Genomic DNA, 23,848 nt, shown 5'->3' with positions numbered 1-23,848 from the left:
CCGTGATGCACCCATTTTTGTTGCGTGAAGCAAAACAGGAAGGTGCCACCCTGCCACCACCGCCCCGCTGCTGAAGCCTTTGGCTGCCAAAGCCTCCCTTATCTAGATTGTGTGGCTGCCGCCGCAAAGCGGCAGCAATGAGCTCCAGCACATCTCACGGAGCATACAAGATCTCGTGATATTTCGGTGAGCTCCTGCAAGATTTCACTAGTAGCCACTATCACCGCTGCTTCTCCGCAAGTGGGGTGGTCTACAGGGCCATTGCCTCTTTGGTCAGGATTCTGCTGGCCAAGGCGGCTGCTTCAGCCTGCCTCATGGTCAGCCTGGCCCTGCCATTGATTGAAAGGCTGCCCCGTTCTCAGAAGTTAAATAGGTGGCCGTGTTGTTTGTGTCACCTTGGCTTTGGGACACTCTCCTCACAAGAAGGCTCACCTGACCCTCCAGGTATTGTTGGATGAGCCCCAGGCAGCATGGGCAGTGGCTGGGGATGATGGGAGACCCAGTCCAACAACATATGGTGAGCCACAGGCTCCTTATGCCTTTGCTGGGTGGATATTCCCTAGTTGAACAGAGTTTTAGCAATGTTCATTGGCATTTTATGGTTGATTTATCATTTTATATGTTTAATGTGAGCTACCTTGGACAATTAATCAGAAAGACAGGATGTAAATGTGTTGGTTAAATATAATATATAAAAACCTCTGCTGGTTTCAACGTGGGATATTGGGTGTTGTAAATGTGTATGAGGGAGAGCCATGCTTGACGTTTTTCTTGGGAATTTAGCGGGATTATTCTCTCTTTCAAGGTACCTTTGTTTTGCGACTTTTAATATTCCTGTATTATTATCTACACATGTTCTATCTTCATGCAGTACATTAGCATCAAGATGTTGGGTGGTGATGGGGTGAAGGATTTTAGATATTTTAAGGAGAAAAGCAATACAAGCACAATCATGTCCAGGCATTTGTGGTCAAGACACTGCTTCTTGCAGTCAGCAGCCCAACTAAACGTGACATTAGTTACATGAATTAATATGCATGTTTTCCCCAATGTAAATAGTTAATAAGGGGGTGGAGAGGGGCACCAAGCAGGAGTTTTACTGTGCCAGGCAGGGCAGGTTAACCCTTTCCTCCCAACTCTCTGATCCCAATGAAAATTGTGCTCACCCTCCAGCCCAAGAGCTGCTATGGTATTTGCCCAGGAACCAAATGTTCTGTTGGCTATCTTTTAGAAAACCAGTGAAGAGCTTGAATGCTATAGTTGAAAACTGCATGCAAAAGCTCACACAAAATGCTATTTTCTTGGTGTGAGGATACTGATTCTCCTATTCCCAGTTCTGCCCTTGTCAAAATTTGTTGGCCGGGGGATGAAAACCTGCTATATAGTGAGACTATGGTGACCTAGGTTCAAATCTCAATTCACCCATGAACACATTGGGACAGCCATTCTTTCACACCCTGGCCTACCTCACAGGGTTGTTGTGAGAACAAAAATGGAAGGAGAGAGTGGAAGTATGATTATGAAGCTAATAAATAAATGCTGATTGGAGATTTTTTTTGGGTGGGGTACTTCTTCTGAAAGATTTTTGCCTTATTTAGAACTCTTCCTGGCAGGGCTTCTGTGTCGAGGGAACAGAAAGCAAACTATTCATCCAAGAAAGCTTTCCTGATGCCTGCCTGCTGAAAGCTTTACCAGCTCAATCTCTGCCTGTGATGACACTGCGCTACGCAGGCTTGACAGGAGCGTTAGCCCTTATTCCACAACCTTGCACCCCCCCCCCCCCGTAAACATAACGGGTGATTTTCCACGCCGTACTACACACACTGAGCGAGCGCCGGCATTTCGCTCCTGGGTAACGCGTCTCTCCGGGCGAAAATGGGCAACTCCGGATGCTGATCAAGAGAGCCAAGGAGATCCTGCCAGAGGGGAATCTCCCGAGCTGGTGGGCGGGAGGCGGGGAGGCAGGAGAGCGTCGGACCACTAGAGGCAGGCAACAGATAGTTTTCCTCGACGGGGAGGGGCATGGAAACCCCCCAGGATCCCTTCAGCCCAGACTGCTTTCGGAAGCGAAAGGCGTCTCTCCTGCCAGGCGTACTTAGAGCGAGGCTGCGAGAGGAAAGGGAGTCCCGGCCAGAAGGCGAAGAGCGGCAGCGCCGGGTGGGAGAGTCAGCAGCGGCTCCAAGAGGCCAGCGCGTAGTCGCCGACGCCGCAGTCGCGGCTGCCGTCTAGGGCGCAGGCTGCTGCACTCCCGGGCGCTTGGTTGGCGCTTGGCATGGACTCGGAGCGCCGCGCTGGACTCGGCTGGCCACGGAGGGCTCGCTCTCGCTCTCAGGCTCCGGAGAGACGCCGCGCTTGGGCTGAGGTTCTCACCTCCCTGTTGCCTCTTTCCATGGGATTAAAACCAAGGTGGTGAAGCAGCCGCCGGTCGAGTGGATCGGACCTCTCACCTGCTTCCACACCACCATCACCCCCCCCAAAAAGCACGTCTTCTCTTTGGACCGAGCCATGTGGGACCTTGCTCTAGAGGTGGGGATACGGGCCCTGCTCTTCGGTGTCTTCATGTAAGTAGCAGAGGAAGTTTTCTCTCGACGGCGGCTCGCCTCGCCAGCGCGCATTATTATTATTATTATTATTATTATTATTATTATTATTATTAAAAAGCTCCGTTGCCGGAGCAGGGGAGAGTTGGAGGGGAGGGGATGGACTAGATGGCCTTTGGGTGCATCTAATCCGGGAGATCTGTGGCTGCGGGAGGAAGAGGCTCCAGCTGCGCGCCCTACCTGTCAAGGTGGCCAGGGAGGACCTGCGGCATTGAAAGCTTCCCAAAATGAGCTTGCCTCCCCAAGCCTTACCCTCTCTTTTACCTTAAAAGTCTTTCTCTATACCCCCCCCCGCCCAATATGTGAAGTCTGCTTGTGGTCACATGGTAGGAAAAGAAATGCACTCTGCACACGCTCAGACACCTTCCTCTATTACACCTATGCGAGCTCCAGAGTTAAGTCCTGTCACTGGAAACAGGCAGCCCTGCCACAAACGAATCCTGCCTCACAGAACGTGTTTTTCACTTCTAAAGCTACCTGAGGGGAGGGGTGTTAAAATGCTCCCAACAGTAAAACATTGACACAACCGGCCATTGGTTGGTGCAGTTTGGTCCACCGGGGGGTGGTGGTATTGTTTTCTTCTTCTCATGAAAATTAATAAGTTTGAAGAATTTGTAAAACAGCATAATCTAGATAATGGAACATGATTGCAACGTGTGGCTGTAAATTGTCCCTTTGTATAAGTTCTGTTCAATATCTGCTGGGAATGGTTTAGAAGGGGAGGAGGGGATCAACACCAGGAGAAATCCTTTTTTGTGTGTTCCTCAATATTTGTGCCTTTCTCTGCTTCACTTACAGTCTCCCCAACAGTAATCCCCATGACTAGCACTGTATTTGTTAAATGGCTTGTTTAAATTTTGTTCCACTAAAAATAAATAAATCATTGTTAGTGGCTCACTTTAGCATCCTATCCATACTTTCAATTCTCCCTCAACCTGCTTCAACTTTTCTGTTCATGCTCTTCTCCTCATTATAACTTTCGGTTGCGATCCTATGCCCACATACAAGGGAGTAAGCTCTACTGAACCCAGTGGCACTGCTGAGTTAACATAGGAAGCCGGCTTACACTGAGTCAGACCATTGGTCCATCTAGCTCAGTATTGCCTTCACTGACTGGTAGTAGCTCTCCAGGGTTTTTACCAGCCCTCCCTGGAGATGCCTGCAATCGGACATAGGACCTTCTGCATGCTCTAACCCTAAGCTGCAGCCCTTCCCCAACATGCTGTAAGGTGGCAGCTCTATGGCTGCTTACTCCAGAATATGTCCCATTGACATCAAGGAGACTTACTTTTTGAGTAGTCATGCATAGGCTTGTAGTGTTTTTTTTTTTAAAGTACAGAAAGTGATAAACAGCACCAAGGTTGCTAGCACAGTTGTTTATTTCAATTCCTCACTCCACTGAGGATAAAAAAGATAAAAAAGAAAATCATGCTTTCTTTGACCAGTTGAACAACATCAAGGAATCTTGACCTGAGAGTGCAGGTGCTGCAGTGAGGCTCGGCTTATATGCTCTGTTCTCTCCTCCTTGCCTGTGCCAGGAATCTGCTGAATAGGTTCCTCCTGCCTTTTGCTGGAAGCTGACAAGAGGGAGAAAGATGACTGTGATTTGGGAAGTGGGGGAAACAGAAGAAAAGATGTTTTTGTCCTGCTGCCTCCACAGCCTCCCTGCACCACTGCTGCTTCTTAATTGGCTGGGACGGTTATGTTAGTGTTGCATGTTTGATAATTGTAAAGGATCTTGGGCACTTGTGCTGAGTAATTTCCACCAAGTGTTTGGCTTTTGTTCTGCACGCTGTAGCTTGGAAGTACTGTAGTAGAAAACAGTTGCCGATTCTCATCTTCTTTTAAAAAAGAAAGCGAATCAGCTGTATTTGGTGCCTTGTTTTGTCTTTTTTTTCCCTTGCAGGGTGGAGGAGGACAAGTTATGTAATATAACTTAAAAATGGTGCAGGGTCTATTTTGCTCAACAAGGAATATTGTGTGTATTTTTTAATGATTTGTCACATTTCTTGTTTTTAAACAAAAACTCACCCTTCTGTACCCCACCTTTCTTAGAAGAGGCAAACCACATTTCTCTAGGGGGAAAAATTATGTAGCAGATACCCCCCCCCCCCAAAAAAATAGGGAACACACTTGGCTTTCACTTCACAGCCTTGAAATGCCACACAGCAGTTGGTAACCCTTATTTGGGATTCTCCTTTCCGTTGAAACCTGCAGCATGGACTAAGGATTTGAAGGGCATGTATTCAGCACAAAGTAAAAGAACAATGCAAATCTCTTTAAATAACTTCTCACAAGAGTTTCGTTAGGCAAGGCTACCTTAAGGGGCTCCCAAAGTAACATTAAGGGCTTGCTCCAATGATTGGATGCGAGATTTCTCTGAGCTCCCTCCTTTTCCTGTTAATACCAGCCTTCACCCTCCAGATACATTGATCAGAAAAGCTTACAATACAATTTTGTTTGGATCAACTTTTTGTTAAGTTAGTGCATGCTGACAGTGTTCACTTTTATGCTGGTAAGCCTGGAAGGATTTGCAGTGCACATTTTGTGATTTCTGTTCTGTGTGTCAGTAGAATATTTGTTTGACTATAGAGAAAGCAAAGGTAGCGGTGTTGGCCCATAATAAAAATCCACATTAAGGATTTTTATTAGGCCAATCAATATGTTACAAAATAGTGGGCAGGCTTTCAATTAAATATTCAGAATAGTCCTGCCTGCTTGCCAAAGCTGATGAGAGGGAGGAGAAAGACTCCCTTTCTATGGGATCTCCCCTTCTTTTTTTTAAAAAAGACCTCCCTCTGGTACCACTAAAAATTACAGATGGGGTGATTAATAGGTCACAGTTTGAAATGCCCCAATGCAGGGAAATCTTCACAGAATTGTACTGTAGGCTATGAGAGGAAAAGATAACATTGATGTTCCAGCTTGGATTGGCTACCACATCAGATGTTTGTATGCGGAAACATGTAAATAGTGTAGTAAGACACCAAGTGTGGGGTTTAACTAGGGTCACTTTCATTCGCTACATTGTAAGATCTGAATGGGTGGAAAACATATGTGGGGATAAACTTCAATCCTTCTAACAGGGAAATAAAGCATATATAACTGGATGAAACTCCTGCCAAGGAAATAGTGAAATATATCCCGCAGGCCACACCTTTCAAGTGAGGAGGAAGGTATTCCTGTCTCCTCTCTCCTTGGTGCCTTGTAGTTCTGAGTGGGTGATACAGGTTAGCCCCCCAAATGATACATATGGTCCTCCTGGGTCTCACAGCCCTGAGTGCAATCACCGTTCACCTGCAAAAATGTCTCAGGGTGCCTACCTGTTCCTGCACATACCTGCTAAGCCATCAAATACAACCAACCTATTTAACTTGGGGACCTCACTAATGGTCAGTCTTCAGAGTAGAAAAAACAAAAGCCATTCTTCTAGGTCAATCAAACCATGGGACAAAAAGGTCCCCATTCAACTCTTTGACACCAGCCAGCAAATTCTATACTGCATATAGGGAGAGTGAGATCGTTGTTGGTCAGAAGCTATGAGGAGCATCTCTAGGTGGGGCATGCTTAAAGCTGTTGCTTTCTCTGCCCACAAGCTGGCACATTGCCCATCAATGCTTCCTGGAAGCATCAGATGTATCCAACCAAGTCTTTTCCAGATGAGGCTCCAACAAGCAGTAAGAACTGCAGAGAGGGTGATTGGTGTTAGTTTGCCCCCAATAGAGACACTTTATGCTGCTCGAGTCAGGAAGAGAGCAGAGAGAGTAGACCCTTCACATCCTGGTCATCACTCGTTTGATTTACTCCCATCTGGACGTCGGTACAGGAATAGTTTTTTCCTTGTGCCATCAAATTGTCGAATCTGTAGTTGTGGGCGAAAGGGAGGCCAGTTGGTGGTATGGTTTTTTTTTTTTGCTGTGCTGTTTTATTGTGAGGGGAATAGTGGTTGTATGAGGTACGTTTTTTCTTAACATTGCAATGTAGTCGAAGCAAAATTCCAGTATAGTTGATACTTGGGCCAATAAATTATTCTATTCTATTCTGTTCATTAGCATGGTTGCAAGCATGCATAGATATCATTTTCTAAAAGGGAGTGAATGAGTTCAAGATTGGGATGCAATATAAGGGAGGACAGATCGAATAGCTACAGTCTTCAACCCAGCTGAAGAAAGGGGGAAATCCCCTTTCCCTCATTCTAACATCCCAAGTGTTTTGGTTTGTGGATTAGGCTGGCAGTTGAGAACCCCTGACTGTGTTGACTGGGGCTGATGGGAGATGGAGTTCAACAGCATGGAAAAGTTTGTTGGCTACCCACAGAGAATATGCTCCTGTTAACATTGAAGGTGAGAATAGAGTTACTTCAGGAGAATGGAAGTGGCAAAATTCTTACTCGGGGAGCAAGACTGTTGCTGCATTAAAGTGAACAACTCTTGGGGAGGGGGCAGGGAGGACTATAGTTTCTGAGATGTTTCATGCATTTCCTGTTATGTTGGTCTTGAGTTTAGATAAAAGGCTTGTAGTTATTCTCAGTTCTTTAAAAAAGCATGAGCTGGTTAACATGCTGTGTAAGACAAAAGTTTACCCTGTACTGGCAAATGTAGAGATTGCCGTCTCTTGTTCAGCTTGATTGCTTTTTAATTAACATTGATGATCATGCCATCTGATGTTTCCAGAACTGCCTGAAAATGTTGGTACAACAACTTTTGAAGGCTATAAGATACTACAGTACTTTGTTGCACATCGATGGCTGATATCTTCTGAACTAGGAGATTCCCTGACATGGTTGGCTGTGGGCTGGAGGGTTGTGGTCTATTCATTGAAAATTTTGCAGTTGCCTAAAAGAAGGAGCCTTGAATGGGGGCTCCTTCAGGTTGAATCTGTTCATTTCTTAGAGAGCTGAGGCTTGTCCATAGGGAAGTTGCCTGATATTGAGCCAGAACACGGGTCTATTGTCTACACCAGGAGTTGGGAACTTCAGGCCCAGGGCTGGATGTGGTGCTCCAAGCTTCTCTGTCTGGTAGGACAGGCATTCACTCCACCAGCCTTACCACCCCATGCCCTACTTCCATGCTTTTGCTTGGCTGAATTATCATAGTCCTTGTATTGTGATGATGCCTCTTGCTTACTGAATGGAGAGGTGTGTGAACACATGTGTAGAAACACCTGACTTTTGCATGGCTGGAATGTAGCCTCCTATACATATCTGTTGCTCTACTCACTTTTGCTTCTGGTTCCACCCTCAGGAGGCTCTTTTTGAGGTGATGCAGCCCCTGAACTGAAAACATTTCTCCACCCCTGGTCTGCACTGAATGGCAGGAACTCTCCACCATTTCACATTGAAGTCTTACCTCTCTTTTAAATCAGAACCAGTGAAGGCGGTGAATGTCCTGTGTGAGTGTCTGGAGGCGGTTGGAGGATGGATGGCGGCTAACAGATTGAGGTTGAATCCTGACAAGACAGAAATACTGTTTTTGGGGGACAGGGTGTGGGCGGGTGTAGGGGACTCCCTGGTCCTGAATGGGGTAACTGTGCCCCTGAAGGACCAAGTGCGCAGCCTGGGAGTCATTTTGAACTCACAGCTGTCCATGGAGGCACAGGTTAATTCTGTGTCCAGGGAAGCTGTCTACCAGCTCCATCTGGTACACAGGCTGAGACCCTACCTGCCCATGGACTGTCTCGCCAGAGTGGTGCATGCTCTAGTTATCTCTCACTTGGATTACTGCAATGCGCTCTATGTGGGGCTACCTTTGAAGGTGACCCGGAAACTGCAATTAATCCAGAATGCGGCAGCTAGACTGGTGACTGGGAGTGGCCGCTGGGACCATATAACACCAGTCCTGAGAGACCTGCATTGGCTCCCAGTACATTTTCGAGCACAATTCAAAGTGTTGGTGCTGACCTTTAAAGCCCTAAATGGCCTCGGTCCTGTATACCTGAAGGAGCGTCTCCACCCCCATCATTCAGCCCGGACACTAAGATCCAGCATCAAGGGCCTTCTAACAGTTCTCTCATTGCAAGAAGTGAGGTTACAGGGGTCCAGGCAGAAGGCCTTCTTAGTAGTGGCACCTGCCCTATGGAACGCCCTCCCATCAGATGTCAAGGAAATAAGCAGCTATCCTATTTTTAAAAGACATCTGAAGGCAGTTTTTAATATTTAATGCTGTATTGTTTTTAACACTCGATTGGGAGCTGCCCAGAGTGGCTGGGGAAACTCAGCCAGATGGGCGGGGTATAAATAATGAATTATTATTATTATTAATTATTATTATTATATTAGTTGCACTCCTACCTGGAGATACCAGGATTTGAATCTGCTTCCTTTTACATCCAAAGCATATAATATTACCACTGAGCTGCCTCCTTTTAGCTGATTCCCCACCTGCTCCATTATGTTATGTCCATAAACCTTCTACCCCGCCTATGGAACTCTCCCCTCTGAAATTCAGCAGGTGCCTATAGTTCTTTTATTCAGACACAGCTTAAAACTTGGCTCTTCACTCTGGCTTTTGTAAGTTATTAAAAGCTGGAACTGCAGTTTTATTTTTCCATTTCTGTGATTAATTGTTCAGTGTATTGTATTCTGCTCATAATTGTTATGGTCTTTTTGTTTTTTTTAAATAGATTTCATTGTTTACTTGCCCAGATATCTCCAGATGGAGAGTGGACTATAAATATTTTAAACGAATACATTTGTCAATTGACAGCACAAAAATGCCACCGCTCTCTACTGTGCTCTCTTTACAAGGAAACATTCCCCATAGTGGCTGCCCCGAGCATTTCATCCACCTGAAAATTTGGGATCCATGTGTATAATATTCCCATTGAGTAGATGAAAATAACGAATTTAAGTGCCTGGTGTATCTGTTGCTGGAGCTTGGTAGCACAGAAAAATGCAATGCCACTCCCTTCTACCACGTATTTGCAAAAGTCATTAGGATTTGTGTTGTTGCTGATAGATTGTTAGCTGAATGAGGTTTCAAAAGTACATTGGCCCCCTCCTTTTCATTTTTTGGGGGGAGAAATGAATAATGCTTGATAAATGTGACATCTTCATGTTAAAGCAGTTAGTCTGTTGCTCCATAAATGTTGTCCCACATAAATTGGTAAGGCTAATAAAATACAGAACAGCACCAGAATTCATACTTGGATGCCCTCATTATGGAAACGACACATGACTAGGCATGGATTCAGGCAACATGATTTTAATGATAATTACAATAGATGTTGTGAAAGCTTGGTTGTTAGCTGATTTGTGATAACAGAGTCAAATAAAGATGGAATTGTATTTATCAGGAGTACTCTCAGTGGGACTCCTGCTGACAAGTGATAAGATTTCCATGTGTGCTAACCACCATGGGAACTACTCACAGATTTATGCTAGTATGATGCATTTTGCTACAATCCTCTGTTATGTTTTATGTGTTTGTGTTTAGTAGAAGGGGTTCAGGTGAGCTAGTGTAACACAATGGCTATGAAATGGAACTGTTGACCAGAAAGTCAGTCCTGGTGGAAAAGACATCTCACCTCTGCCAGAAATTAATTATCAGGGCACAAGAAAGTCGGGATAATTCCCTTCCCTAGAAGCAAGAGGATTACTGATTACAGGAACACATTTTAGATCACTGTCATGACAAAGTGTCATGATCATTCATGTCATGACAAAGCATGGTTTGTTGCAGGGATAGACTATTGCAGGAGTGCAGAAGCTGGTTCCCACCCAATGCTGTTGGAACTTCAGTTCCTAGAGAATGGATGTTCAATAGGAGTAAGCATAATGACTGTGGAACTAGTTCCCAAACAATACTTTCCTAGTGGGGTTTACCAAGGGTCAGCAAGATGGTGATGAGTTAGTGCTGGTTGTATTGTGGGTCACTATTGTCTAATCTTATTCCCAGAACAAGAGAAGCCAGTTTCAAAGACAACCCCATTTCTCTTAGTTTTCCTTATCTTCCCCATAGATCTGATGTGCTCCCTGAAAAAGTGAACTATGAACAACAGTTCTAATATCTTTTTTTTTCAAGGCTGCAGGAACTGAAACTGCACTTTTCTCAGAAGGGGGAGAGTTGGTGAAAGCTCTTTTTCTTCTTTGTGACTATGCCACAGAGTTGCTGGTTCATCTGGGGCAAATGCTGTCAGGTTTGCATTCTGTATTCATGGGAGTAAACTTCACTGTTCCTTGAATACTAAAGTTGGATGAAAGTAGAGAAAGAAAAATAGAATTCTTTATCAAGCCAGGTTATCAAATTCATTGCTGGATCAAAAGATTGATTTTAATGAGAAGGGATTTGCAAATAATTACTGGTTTTTCTAAGGTATCTATTACTCCAAATACATTTCCAGAGTCTGGCACTTTAAACCACATAAGAGAGACATCCTGTGTTCATTAGTTCTAGCTTTAAGGAATGAAAAATAAGTACAGGTAGAAAAGTTAACTCATCCCACCAGATCATCTGTAACAGGAATTCAGTTGATTGTCAGATAACAGTAAAGGAGCCCTCTGTTTTGCATATATAGTATCTTGGCCTTGTTATTTAACTGTGATAGCAAACACCAGTGCTGTAATGGCTATTTTCTTTGTGCTGTGCATAAAATTCTCCCGATAGTCCGCCTTTCCTTGCAGTACAGTACAGCCAAGAATGGGTGCTGTCCAGTAGGAGAGTTCTGATGCCCTATTTCAGGACAAGGGACAGTACCTATATTTATAGTACTTCCACTTCTCCAGAGCACCAACAGTGGTGCAGTGTAAGGGTGATGTGCACAGCACATAACAACCATGAATGCCTGTGCACACTCATGGGACATGCTTTCTTTTTCTCACTATGCCTCTCTTTTGTGAGCATCCAGGCACGCAAGATTCAGACTGGTTTTTGCATGTGAATCACCCTGGCTGGACTTGACTAGGAATATTCGGCTATTTCAAAGTGCGGAAAACTCTTGGGCCTAAGTTATCGCAAAGCACTGGTGTGTGACACATATTTTAGTTAGAGTGGGAGTATGGCATCCATAAAAGTAATAAAACTGCAAGCAATTGTTTGAGATGGCATCAGCTGGACTTGATGAATGAGTAATTAATAACCTAATTAAAATTTGAGTAAGTGAAAACTCCTTTGCATTTAGAAATATCAAATGGTGAAGGTTACCTCATCCTCTAGGGTGTTCTGCTACAGAAGTTAGATAGCTTAAGTAGCCTAATGATGGTTCAAATCAGGGATAAGATAAGTGTATGCTTTTGAAGGCAGAATGTTTGACCTAGCAGGTCTATTCAGACATGATTCAGAGTCATAGTTAGACATTTCTGTGCCTAGTAAATACGGTAGTTGAATATCTATCTGCATCCCCGCTTTACTCTTTTGAGTAATGGTGCTTTTTTTTCACAAGCAGAAACAAGAGATAAAGTAGATTGCTTTGCAATCCTAGTTCCCTTTACTGCCTTTTCTTGGAGAGAAAAGGCTGCCAGATCCTCCTGTTCTCTGTCCACCTCTGTCTACATCAGGGTTGGGGCAACCTTTTTGGTATCAAGGTGTGCATTCCATTCTGGATAACCTTTTGGACTGCATGCCTGAGGTAGGCAGGGCCAGAAGCAAAAGCGGGTGGAGGAACTATGTGTCTTACAAAAACAATTACAGTAACTCCCAAAGCTCAGTGGTAGCATCTAAGCTTTGCATTCAAAAAGTCCCAGGTTTCATCATCACCTGGAGACCCATTGAGCTAGATGGATCAACTGATGTTATGCAGCATGTCAGCACCCTATGGTTTTATTTTATTAAGTTTCTGACCTTCTGTGGCCACCTGTTTGCATGTAGCATGCTGGATACTGTAGGATGAAATATAGGGTTGAACATCCATACTTTGGACAGGGGGCTGAGATGAATCACACCACCAAAACGACAACTTAGATATAGCGTTATGATGTTAAAATGAATGACAGTGAGGATGCGAGATGGATAAGAGAAGTCGAGGGGAGATTGCATGATCTTCTAGAAGCTGCTTAAACAAAGGTTAAGTTTTAACGTGGAACCTCAAGGCAGATGTGGGCAGAGGAACACAGACCACTAATTCTACATAGTTTAGTACTGCTGAAAGTGTATAAAGCCGATCTCTACTTGTGGAGACCATAATGCCTGAATAAGGCTTGCAGTGATGCTAAATCAAAATGTTCCTTTTGAAGAGTGTCACTATTTTTGTTGTTAGACTAGACACAGCACAAAGTCAGAGTGAAGTTTATGGCTTCTTCATAATTTTGTGGTATTTAAAGGACCACCTTTTTATATCCCTGCACTAAATTTATGGTCCATCACTGAGGCATGAGTAACTGCTCTCATAATGTCATGTTATCACTAACTAGAAATGTGCATGCAGAGTTGTGGTTACTGAGATTATGGAACTCTGTGTCCACTGGGATCAGGCTGGCACTATCTGCAATGTGTTTTAGGCATTAGCTAGGTGTTAATATAAATAGCTAAATAATAAAATGTTATCGTTCCAGCTAGTCTTTGAAGGTGTCTCATATTGTATTTCTGCAAACTCGTATGTTATTATGTTCTCTGCATTGATTTGTGAACTTGATTTCTACATTTTGTATCTTGTATACCTGATACCAATATAAATATATTTATCTGGATTACAAGATACAAACTGGAACAAAGTGTCTGCTCATTAAACACTTGAAGTAGATTTGGGTGTATTTTTTTAAAAAAAAGAAACACAGCTGCTTATGAGATGCATGGACTTTAAAAATACAGTAGTGACAAGGTGGGGAATGGTTGTAATTAGGTAGGTAATAATTTTATTTGCTTAGCTAAAAGCCATAACAAAACAGAATGCAAAAAATAAACAACAGAAAAAAATCATAGTTGAGTCACAAACTTAGCTCTTGATTTCCTGGCTGCCATCCTAAATAAAGGAACATGCAAAGTAACTTAGTTTTCATTATCAAACCGCAAAAAAGCCTGCATACCATGCATGCTTTTATTTGGTCACAATTAGCTTTTTGGTGAGATGGCATTCGTAAAAAGAATGCTATTTTGTGACTTTTCAGATTTGGCTACTGGAGCCATGACTGGGACCTAGTGTTGATTAAGGTGACATTGTCTAACATTAAAAATTGTTTCACGTGTTGATTAAGAACAACATCTTTTCAGGGCCATTTTATCATAACTTGAGGTCTTCACTGATTGAGAGGTAATTCACAGTAGAAATGTCATTCAGGGTAATTGGATTGTGCTTTAGAAGCAATATCTTGTTAACAGCATCCCTTGGAGACATGTGTTTATCTGTGGGGTGATATGGATGTAATCTGTATAGACATGTACATTATTATTATTGAATAGTTATTATATTAAACCTGTGTAATCCTACGTAAGTTAAGACTTAATCAGCTATTGGTAACCCAGACCTGTCCTTTGTGGGTGGCATAACAAATACATTCACTGATGACTATAGATAGAATCCTATGTTTCAGTCTCCATGAGAAACAAGGATACGAACATGTTTTCTTCTCTCCCTCCTTTGCTGTATGATGATGCAAAAGTTCATCAAATTGGTCCTGTCTCTCACCTTATTTATATTTAATCTCAATGTCCTCAATGTGAGGTTTTTCTGCGGGGTGTGTGTGTGAGAGGGAGACAGTGGCTCTCATTTACTACTGCAAGCGCCCTCAACATGGAACATGTCATTTTTATGTACTTCAAGGTACTAGCAAACAACTGGTGATTTATAATAAGAAGCATTAGTACTAGGTAAGCAGAAAGGATTAAAGCTTTCATCTTGGCACAAAATTGTGGTGGTGAGTAGAAAATGGACCATCCAACAGCGCAGGCAATTGATCTTCAGAAGATTATGTATTTAATACAGACAGAGTAATTTTGTCTCATGCTCTCACTGATATGACTTGATGGACAGTGAATTGGGGTTCCTCTGCAGAAAGATTTTTGGTGGGTTTTCAGGATGCCTCAGATACAACTTTTTCTTGAAATGGCCTCCTTGAGAAACCAGAACAATTTTATATGATTTCCAGATGTCTGTGCACCTGTCTTTTGACCAGGGTGGACTGTCAGAAAGATGGCAAGGAAGGGAAGGAGCAAAGGCAGTTTGGTGACAGCCCCCCCCCCCTCAATGAAATACTCACTTAAGAAGAGCAGTAAGGACAAACATATCTTAAGGGTTGTTTTTAGCCCAGGAGTCAAAAGTTGATTCTCTCTGTCTGCCCTCCCTGTATTTACATGCTTGGAAATTCTGAGATTACAATGAGAAGGTAGCCTATGTTTAAAACTACAGACATTGTCAAAATTTTGTGGGCATTTGAATGACAAATTAATGTTCCCGACTGTTCTCTTATCTGTTCTGAACTCTGCTATCTGCACAGAGTTAACTAAACTGCTGAACCGTTTGTTACATTTTGTTAGGGTGCTGACAGGTAGGCGCACTGAAGGCGGCGGTCAGGCAGGAAACGCCAGGCCTCAAGGTGCGGAACAGGAGCCAACTGCAGTCAGGTAGTCTCACCGGGGTCAGGAAAAGCTGAGGTTGGTGACAGTCTGAGTCAAAGCCAGGCGAGGTCAGGTGGTCACACGGGGGTCAGGAAAAGCCGGAACCAATGGAGTCAGGAGTCCAGAGATCTTGGTCATGCATGAGACAGGAAACCCCTGCAGCCCTGGTCAAGGACTAGCCAGGCTCCAGAGGCTGGAGTCGCGAACAGGACAAGCAAGAACAACCTTGTGCTTCAGCACAGCAGTTGCAGGTGCTAGAGAATGGGGTAGCTGGTCTTCCTTAAGTAGCCGGCTCACCACCATGCCTTTTACGAGCTGCAATTGCCTCTAATTGCTCCCTTTGGCTATCAGCTCTATGTTCTACAGCTGTGAAGGGAGGAGGGGAGGGGCCCCGCCTGCTCCTCTCCTCACAAGGGCCTGATTCTGGCTCAACTTCTTCCTCCTCCTGCTCTGGTCTTCCCACTTCCCTCTTCTGAAGAGTGCTGCCACCAGTCTTCTCCAGGTATGAATTCCTCCTGTGGGGGCATCCTTCCGGGGGGGGGGGGGGCTTGCCACCACTCCTCCTCGTCCGACTCATCTCATCCCTGACACATTCGTCCCATGGTTGTCTTTGCCGGGAATGAATCATAGAATTGTAGAATTGGAGGGGATCCCCAAGGCTCATCTAGTCCAACCTCTGCAATGCAGGAATCTCAACTAAATCATGCCTAACCAATGACTATCCAACCTCTAATGTCATGTTATGGTTGAGTCACTCGGTGGCCCTGGACTTGGCTGTTCTGTTCCTGTTTTCACAGGTGATGAAATTCTTCTCCAGCTTCCTGTCAAGAGCAGCTTAAGTACCAGTACAAGTGTGGCTGCCTCATGTGGTAAACCACTGAAATGCATTAAGAAACCTTCTTAACTGCCCCCCACTTCCCACTACCCTGGCTGATCATCGCCTTTTCCTTGCAGGAAAAGGTATAAAAGGCTTCCCCCTTTTCATCTGTGTCTTGCTTGAGCAGCAAACTCTACCTGGCACATCTCTGCATTTCTGATCTTTCCTTGAATTCTGACTTGTTCTCCCACCTTGCCTGCATGTTCTCCATTGGATCCTAATTATATTTTGGTTCTGCTTCCTGGTTTGCTCTTTGATTGCTCTTTGATCCAGAGTCCTGGCTTCCAACTCCGGGCTTGCTCCAGATTACTTCCCATGGCCCAGCCCTTCCTTGCTGGTCTGGCTGCATCTGCTGGTGGGCTGCCTGCCTTCCACCTCACCAGCTGTAATGGGTACCAGTCCCTGCTGCCTTGGCACTTTCCACATCATTGTCAATTTCATCTTCCTTGTTGTCATTTTTCAGTAACCCTTCAACAATGAAGCTGTCAAGGGCTCTTGTTGAGACAAGACTGTGAAACGGATTCTGCAAATAAATTGGGCATTATCATTTTATGTCTCCATCTTTTCTATTCCATGTTGAATGTCTGGATGTTCAGTTATAATGTGAGTGTGCTACATTGTTGCACCAGCCAAAAAAGTCGCCAGTTTTCCTTTTGAACCTGTTGATTGAATTTTGGTTACAATTGATTTCCATTGCAATTTTGTATTGTGGGAAGGCTGTAGTGCCACCAAGTGCGTGTTTTTCACTTGCAATGAGAAATATAATTCATTCTGTTGCAAAACAACATCATCGACCTTTTCTACTGTGGTAGATAAATAAGGAGGACTTGGCTCTGAGACTGCTTCTTGGCACCGCTGCTGTCAGTTACTTTTTATTTTTGCAATCTCCATCTTGTGATTTCTAATAACTGAACAAAACTCTGAACTGTGAACCTGGACAAGACATGGTCTGCCAATTTCAGATCTGTAAAGGGAAGGCTCCCTGCCGCCTTTCACAGCTGCATAGGAAGAAAATGTTACCCTTACGTCTTCAGAAGCATACTTTGAAGTGCATAAGCTGGAGGATCTGGATTTTAGTCAATAACAGTCACATGGTTGGTAATTTTGTTGGATGTTGTTCTCCTCTTGTCCTATCAAGAATGACATATCTGTGGCACAAGGCACAACTCAGTGAACCACAAATGCTTAAATTTAAGATGATGTAGTGGAGGAGCAAAGGAAATGTGCAGATACAAGAAAAACACAGAGAAAGGGGAGGAAAGGGGTGGTGAAACAAAAGCATTTGTACGAACCATTGAGCCATATTTATATGCCTCCCTGAAATCAGTGTTTTGACGACAAAATGTATGTAGCTGTATGAAGCCATCTTTGCAGTAGAAACTAATTTCCTATTGAGAGTGACTTCTTTGAAGATGCTATTGTCTTCAGATTTGACTACCAAGAGTGAAGCTTATATTTCCCCTACATTAGGGGATTTCAATGAATTACCTTTGCCTTTCTGTAATTTAAACCACTAATATGAATGATGATTTTCATTTAGTTCTAAAGGCTATAAAACCACCTGCTTTGAATTAATCCACAAGGAGAACAGTGTGTTTTGAAAACTCTTCTCTGTCTCTTCAGCATTTTAATTCTGGGCATGGTTAAAAAAACAGAGCAGTTTCGGAGACTGTGATGAAGCTTTCAGTCCAGTGCTATGCATATTTATGCAGAAGTTCCTTTGATTTACTCCACCAATGTATGATCTCTTCTCCAAAATAAGTCCCCCCCTAAGTTTAATGGTGCCTACTCCCATGTAGTTGTGTTACAGGATTCTACTGAAAAATATGGGAAAATTCCAGATATCCAGATACCCTTCTAGAAAATCTTTCTCTCCCCATTCCCACTGCCTCATATCAGCACTGTGAGAGAGGATGTGTTTCTTGGAGAGTGGAATTTAAATGGCAGATGGGTTCAGCAGCCCTAGATTTCTTGTCAGGCTGAGCTCTGGAGTATGTACAGCAAAAGTTAAGAACAGTGCCTATGCATGTGCAGAGTGTTTTCCTTCATCACCAAAACCGGCAGCCTATCCCTGCACACTTGGAATGAGAAAAGGAATCCAAGGCAGATTGAATTTTGTTAGTAAACCCACCAAAGAAAAATGCAAGGGCTGGCCCAAGCAACAACAGAGGTGCCCCAAAAGGATTGCCTGTCCTTCACTCACCCACAAATTGGGCTTGATCAAGTAAATTAAAGGAGCTCCAACCCATCCACTATCTCTGCCTCAAGCACAGTTCATAGGCAGCCCTTCTGCTGTGCTCCTGTATCCTAACCCAGGCTGGTCATAAATCCCACTAGACATGTGTTCAACAACTGTGGAGAAGGGGGCTCTTTCCATTGTGCACATGTAGAGCTTCTCCTTGGAAGAGAGGATCCTTTGCAAATCAGGATCTCCCCTTGCATGGAGCAGTACTCTGCAATGTGACCTCCATTGTATGTTCTTTCAGTAAATGAATTCAGTTAAGCCCCTTCTAGTGAGTTGACAATCCAGTTCTCGATGGATGCTGGGCAAGCTAAGAGAGAACAATGTGGGCAGCAGGACACCTCAAGTGGAACGGTGCGTTTGCTACAGAAGAACCGGCGGAAAATCCTGACCCTGCTATGGTCGTCAAGCTCCAGCTTGATGTGCTCTGCCTCATCTTCCAGGCTGGCTGACCTACTTGGAGGGTAAAAGCACACTCTGGATCGCTGAAGCTGCTTGCTTCCAAGAAGCCAAGGAGACTCAGTGACAATTGGGGAAAAGGAGTTATGGTTTACTGTAATGATGCTTATTTGTGAATTATTTTGAAGCAAATGCATGTTTATCATACATTCCTGGTGTGTGAGTGGTCTGGGTAAGCCACACAGTGATTGGTAAGGGCTCAAGCAGTAGAAAAACAACAACTTTGCAGGATATGAACCTGGTCCTGATGTGGTCTACGTGTTGCACATCTCTAGCCTTCAAAACTTGTGCTCCTGCATCCCTGACTATTGATCATGCTGTTGGGAGTTGGAGTCCAACAACCTGTGTCCAATTCCCCATCCCTGCACAACTCTGACCTGCTCTTAAAATTAGGACAATTGTTGCACCTCCATATCTACCGTTGAAAGCCATTACGTCTTGCCTTGCTTCTGTTTTCATAGCACTGCTAAGGGGAGATGGCAACAAAAAGGAAAGCAAAGAGCTTGTTTGATCAGTTTTTCCCTTCACTGAACTGTATCATTCTTGGTTCAATGGTTCACTACTGTCACATCGGAAACTGTGATACTTAGCAGTTCTATAGAGCTTTTCACATCCTTAAGAGCCCACCAAACATTATCTAATTAATAAGAAGAGAAGCTAGTTTATTACGCTCTCGGAAATATTTGGACACAAGTAAAATGTGTGGGGCAAGGTTTCACATTGTGTCAGCCAGATTTCCTTTGTAAGTCAGTGGCTGGCAGAAGGTAGATCTGGACATGCTGGTAGATCCCTGGGTGATTGGTATTAGATCAGTAAGGATTTCTGACTCCTATTTGTTTAACGATAGCAGCGACAAAATGATGTCCCCAACCCACCCTAAATTGTACTGCTGAAATGAAGAAAGCTTGAGGTCACTAGGAGTGGATATTTTTATGTGAGCTCTGTTCAGTTATGGTACTTCTCAGATCAAATTAAATTCTGAAGCCTTGGTCAGGCATTGTGTTGCTGGGTAGAGTAATCCCATAAGAGGGGGCTGTAGGGATTAGTATGTTCACTCTCTTTCCCCTTGTCATTCTGGTTACCTTCTCTGAGTTGATTGGTTGGGTGGGGTGTGATCGCATGAAGCGGGGAGACTCCTGTGTTCATGGAGACTCCCCACACATTTCAAAATCCTGGAAAAGCAGGGTTCTAAAAGGCACAAAGAGTCCCTATGGATACAGAAGATTCCCTATTACAGGAGGCCCTCCCAATTTTTGAATGTCAGGGGCCCAGAATGAGTAATGTACTGAAAAGGGTCAATGGCGGCTGCTACTTGTGACATCTCAATGGTTTAGCTCAATGGTTTGTTATTGAATCATTGGTCTTCATATGTTTTACTGAGTAGAGGTGGAATTTATTCAGCTATTGCACAATTCCTTTGGGTTTATAAATGAAATTCAGTTCATCCCCATGGTTGGAATGAAGGGCTAAAACTTATTTAAGCTCCATGATCTGGTTTTAGATACTTACGGGATTGTGATGGCTTATTCCTATCTACTGTGCCTCCAAGACTGTTTTTCATCCTCCATTATTAAAGCTGTAATGTGCATGTTTGCAATCCTAAACACAGTAGACAGTAAGCCACATTGAACACTGCAGGGCTTATTTCAAAATAAACCTTTATAGGATTGTACATTGCTTTGCTTGACATCTTAAAGTCCCCACCCCCAACCATCACATTAATGTGTTTTATTAGACTACGAAGTGGGATTTATAAATTTGCCTTTCTTCTGATGTTATTTTCCCAGTATTGACACACACACACACACACACACACACTACTTTGAAGACAGAAAAGGTACCTTTTCTCTCTTCTGTGTTTCGTTTAAAGTATTTTGCAGTATTATGACACTTTTTCCTGAAGGGTTTTAAAATAAATAAATGCATTTCATTCATAGGTACATAATCAACACACAATTAGTTTTAAATCACTGTTCTAACTCAGTTTGATCCAGAGTAGATCTTAGACAAACTCAGCAAGAGCAAGAGTCATTTTAAAAATGTGCTGATTCTGTACCTACCGGTATAAATGTTTTATTTATTTCTTTAAAAAAAGCTGTCATGGAAAGCTGCGAGGACACACTGAACAGGTAGCTAAACAAGAAGTTTATCTCTCTTAAAAGAGAACAGAATTTCAACAGAAAACTCCTGACCTCAGCCGCAAACACTTAGTGACACAGTATAGCACTATACAGTATGGTCCTAATTACAATTACAATGACACTAACTGTAATGTTTCCTGGGACTCACCTTCACAGCAGCAAGTAAAATGTTTTAAATGTGTTGTAAAGTGCAATATACAAATGTGACACTAGATGGCGACAGTGAGCTATGCAAAATTCCATGTATTTTTCGAAACTTTTTTAAAATAAAAAAACCCAACATTTTCACAGTGTTTTTTATATGTGTGTAGATTCCACCTGGGTCTTGCTAGAGAATTCTCTACAATACATCTCCATAGAGTGGCAAAACTTGTGATCCGATACTGGTTTTCACCCATACCTCTTTGTAAGCTACAGGGCCATAAATAGGCTGGGAAAGTTGACTCCTCCCGCAAGGAGCTTACTGTGCTGTCTTAAAAAGCCTTGTCAAGTCTTTATGTGCAGAATTGATGATATTGCAAGGAATGGGGGTGTTACTGGGGTTCAGTGAGTCTGAAAAAGGCAGAAGTGTTATATCTTCAGACTAGAAGCCAGAGGAAGGGCTGAGAAGACCCCTAGTTGGGGGCAAATGTGTAATTCCTTTCCTCTGTATCTTCCTTAGAATACCTAGGTTTGGGGGCAGCAGTGCCAGCTCATGAGGGGTGAGCTGTTTTGGGCGATGTGGCTGGCTACTTCTGCTGCTGCTGCTGTAAAAGGAAGCCGAGTGCGAGAGAGGATGAGCTGCTGGCCATAGAAGCCACACCATGCTTGGCTCCCTGCTCAGCTTCATTCCAAGGATGTGTGTGTGATGTCACACTAGTGCGTCTCATGTGTAACATGACATGTGACCTTGGCCCCCCTAAGTCTATGGCACAAGTTGGCACCTCTGTTTAGAGGTCTTGATGCTCAGTGAGATTTAGGCCATTAAATATAGGCAGAGTGAATATGAGCAAGAGATCTTCCACTGGAGCATAGCTGTCAAGTTCTCCCTTCTTTAAAGGGAAATTCCCTTATGCCGAATAGGATTCCTCGTGAGAATAGCCATAGGATAGCGTAAGGTAGAAGAGCAGGTTTGGGAACCATCTGCTGAGTGAGAAAGCAGAAAAAAGCAGCTATAAGCTCCCGCTATGCTTAGAAGAGAACTTGATTTACAGAACACCTGGTGGCTTACTGAAAAAGCCTATTGGGTTCCACAGACATGCTTAAAGCCTTTGTTTCCTCCCTACCTGCTTATCGGAGAACATTGTAAGTTAGTTGCAAGGATCCATTCACATTCGACTTTCCAAATCTCTCAGCAAACTTTGATCGTTTGTAAATGTATAATTGTTGTTTCTTTATCAGCAGAGTATCTATCAGGATTGTATATTTCATGGCAGATACCCTAGCGAAACTAATGGGGATATCAAGATCAGCATAAAATTACAATAAACTGGGAATGGCAAAATCAGCAGATTATTGGATATAAATTGTGTGTGTACAAACTTTTAAAATTCATTCATTCTCAAGGACTTTCCGCAGAAAGCTTCTGACTGTGGTAAGAATTAGAACTCATAGTTTTTGAACTGCTGCTGATTTTCCTTGACGTTAAAAGCAACAAGAAAGAATATATAGCGGATCTTTATCTTATCTGTATTATTGGACTAGGACAAAGACATATCCCTCTCCACTGAAATTCCCTTTTAAAAGTAATTTATTATTTCTAATGATTTCCTTAAAGTATCTCCAGGGCACAACCATGAATTTTTCATGTTTGAAACGATACGGAGTCAGATTCCACAAAGAAGCAACGTTGTTAAACATTCTGAGGTCACTCCTAGTTATTCATCTGGGATACCCAGGAGAGGATGTGCACGACAAATTAGTGTTTCATTGGGAAGTTGATTTTAATAAACAAATGTAAGCGAGACAGACTTTCTGATTGCTAATCCAAGTTTGTCAGAAAATACAGGTGCGTTCTAATAACTTTTTGCTTGCCAATTAGTATCCCAGTGCAATTTTAGATTCTATAATATTTCCCCAGCATTTGACTCAATAGGGCACAGTGGGTGCTGATCCTTTACTTACTTACACCAGTGATTCCTGTAAAATTACCAGTAGCTCTTCCCTTCCTCCCGAAGGATAGGAGATAAATAGTCCATAGCTTGGTAACTGCTCCAGGCCTGTGGAGTCAGTCAACCAGATTCACAGTATATAAAAGCAATTTCTGTTTGACAGAGGAGGAACACATTATTGCATGGAGGGGAGATGTGACTGGCCAATGGGTGTGTTATGCATTTTATCCATGTCCATCAAAACCGGAGGTGAATTGTACCCAGGTAGGATAAGGGAGCCGCAACTTTGGACAGTGTGAGACCCTTTTATTCCCTTTGAGTTTTCTAAAATTTTATATATGTATTTAAATAGACAAAGATATATTTTGTTTCAATTACTGTATCCTTTGTGTTAACTTTTGCAAATGAGACACTATTTCTGGGAAGGGGAAGCTACTTTGAGAGTTAGAAAAGAAGTGGATAAAAACTGCTGTTCCTCTGAATTAGAAGTGATTGCCTTAATTACAGTTGAGTTTGCTCCACACTAGTTTTTGACGACTATGATAAAACTGAACTGAAACAAATGGAGATTAAAAGAAAATAAATGAAGAAGAAATTTCTTTATCTTGAAAAGAGGAAAGGAACAATTCAAGATCTTACCTGACAGGAGGACCTGACTAATTAAATACAGTGGTACCTTGCTTCTCAAACATAATCTGTTCCGGAAGTCTGTTCCAAAACCAAAGCGTTTCAAAACCAAGGCGCGCTTTCCCATAGAAAGTAATGCAAAACGGATTAATCCATTCCAGACTTTTAGAAACAACCCTTAAAACAGAAATTTAACATGAATTTTACTATCTAACGAAACCATTGATCCATAAAATGAAAGCAATAATCAATGTACTATACTATAAAATAGATGATAAAAATTAAGATTATTTTTTTCCCCTTACTTGCACTGATGATAGTCATTGT

General features: G+C 43.0%; 1 protein-coding gene across 1 annotated transcript in view; it reads left to right on the top strand.

Moving 5' to 3' along the window:
- Positions 1-2,062: 2,062 nt before the first annotated feature.
- PLPP4 (phospholipid phosphatase 4) overlaps positions 2,063-23,848 on the top strand; it is an 86,458-nt gene continuing 64,672 nt past the window's right edge. The window contains exon 1 of the mRNA XM_035137980.3: positions 2,063-2,561. Within this exon, the coding sequence (XP_034993871.2) occupies positions 2,506-2,561 (56 nt within the window). The 5' untranslated portion in view covers positions 2,063-2,505. The remainder of the gene's footprint in view (positions 2,562-23,848) is intronic.

Source organism: Zootoca vivipara, chromosome 5 (genome assembly GCF_965207765.1).
Source record: "Zootoca vivipara chromosome 5, rZooViv2.hap1.1, whole genome shotgun sequence".
NCBI lineage: Eukaryota > Metazoa > Chordata > Lepidosauria > Squamata > Lacertidae > Zootoca > Zootoca vivipara.
Note: the sequence above shows the minus strand (reverse complement) of the source record. Positions and strands in the feature narration are given on the sequence as shown.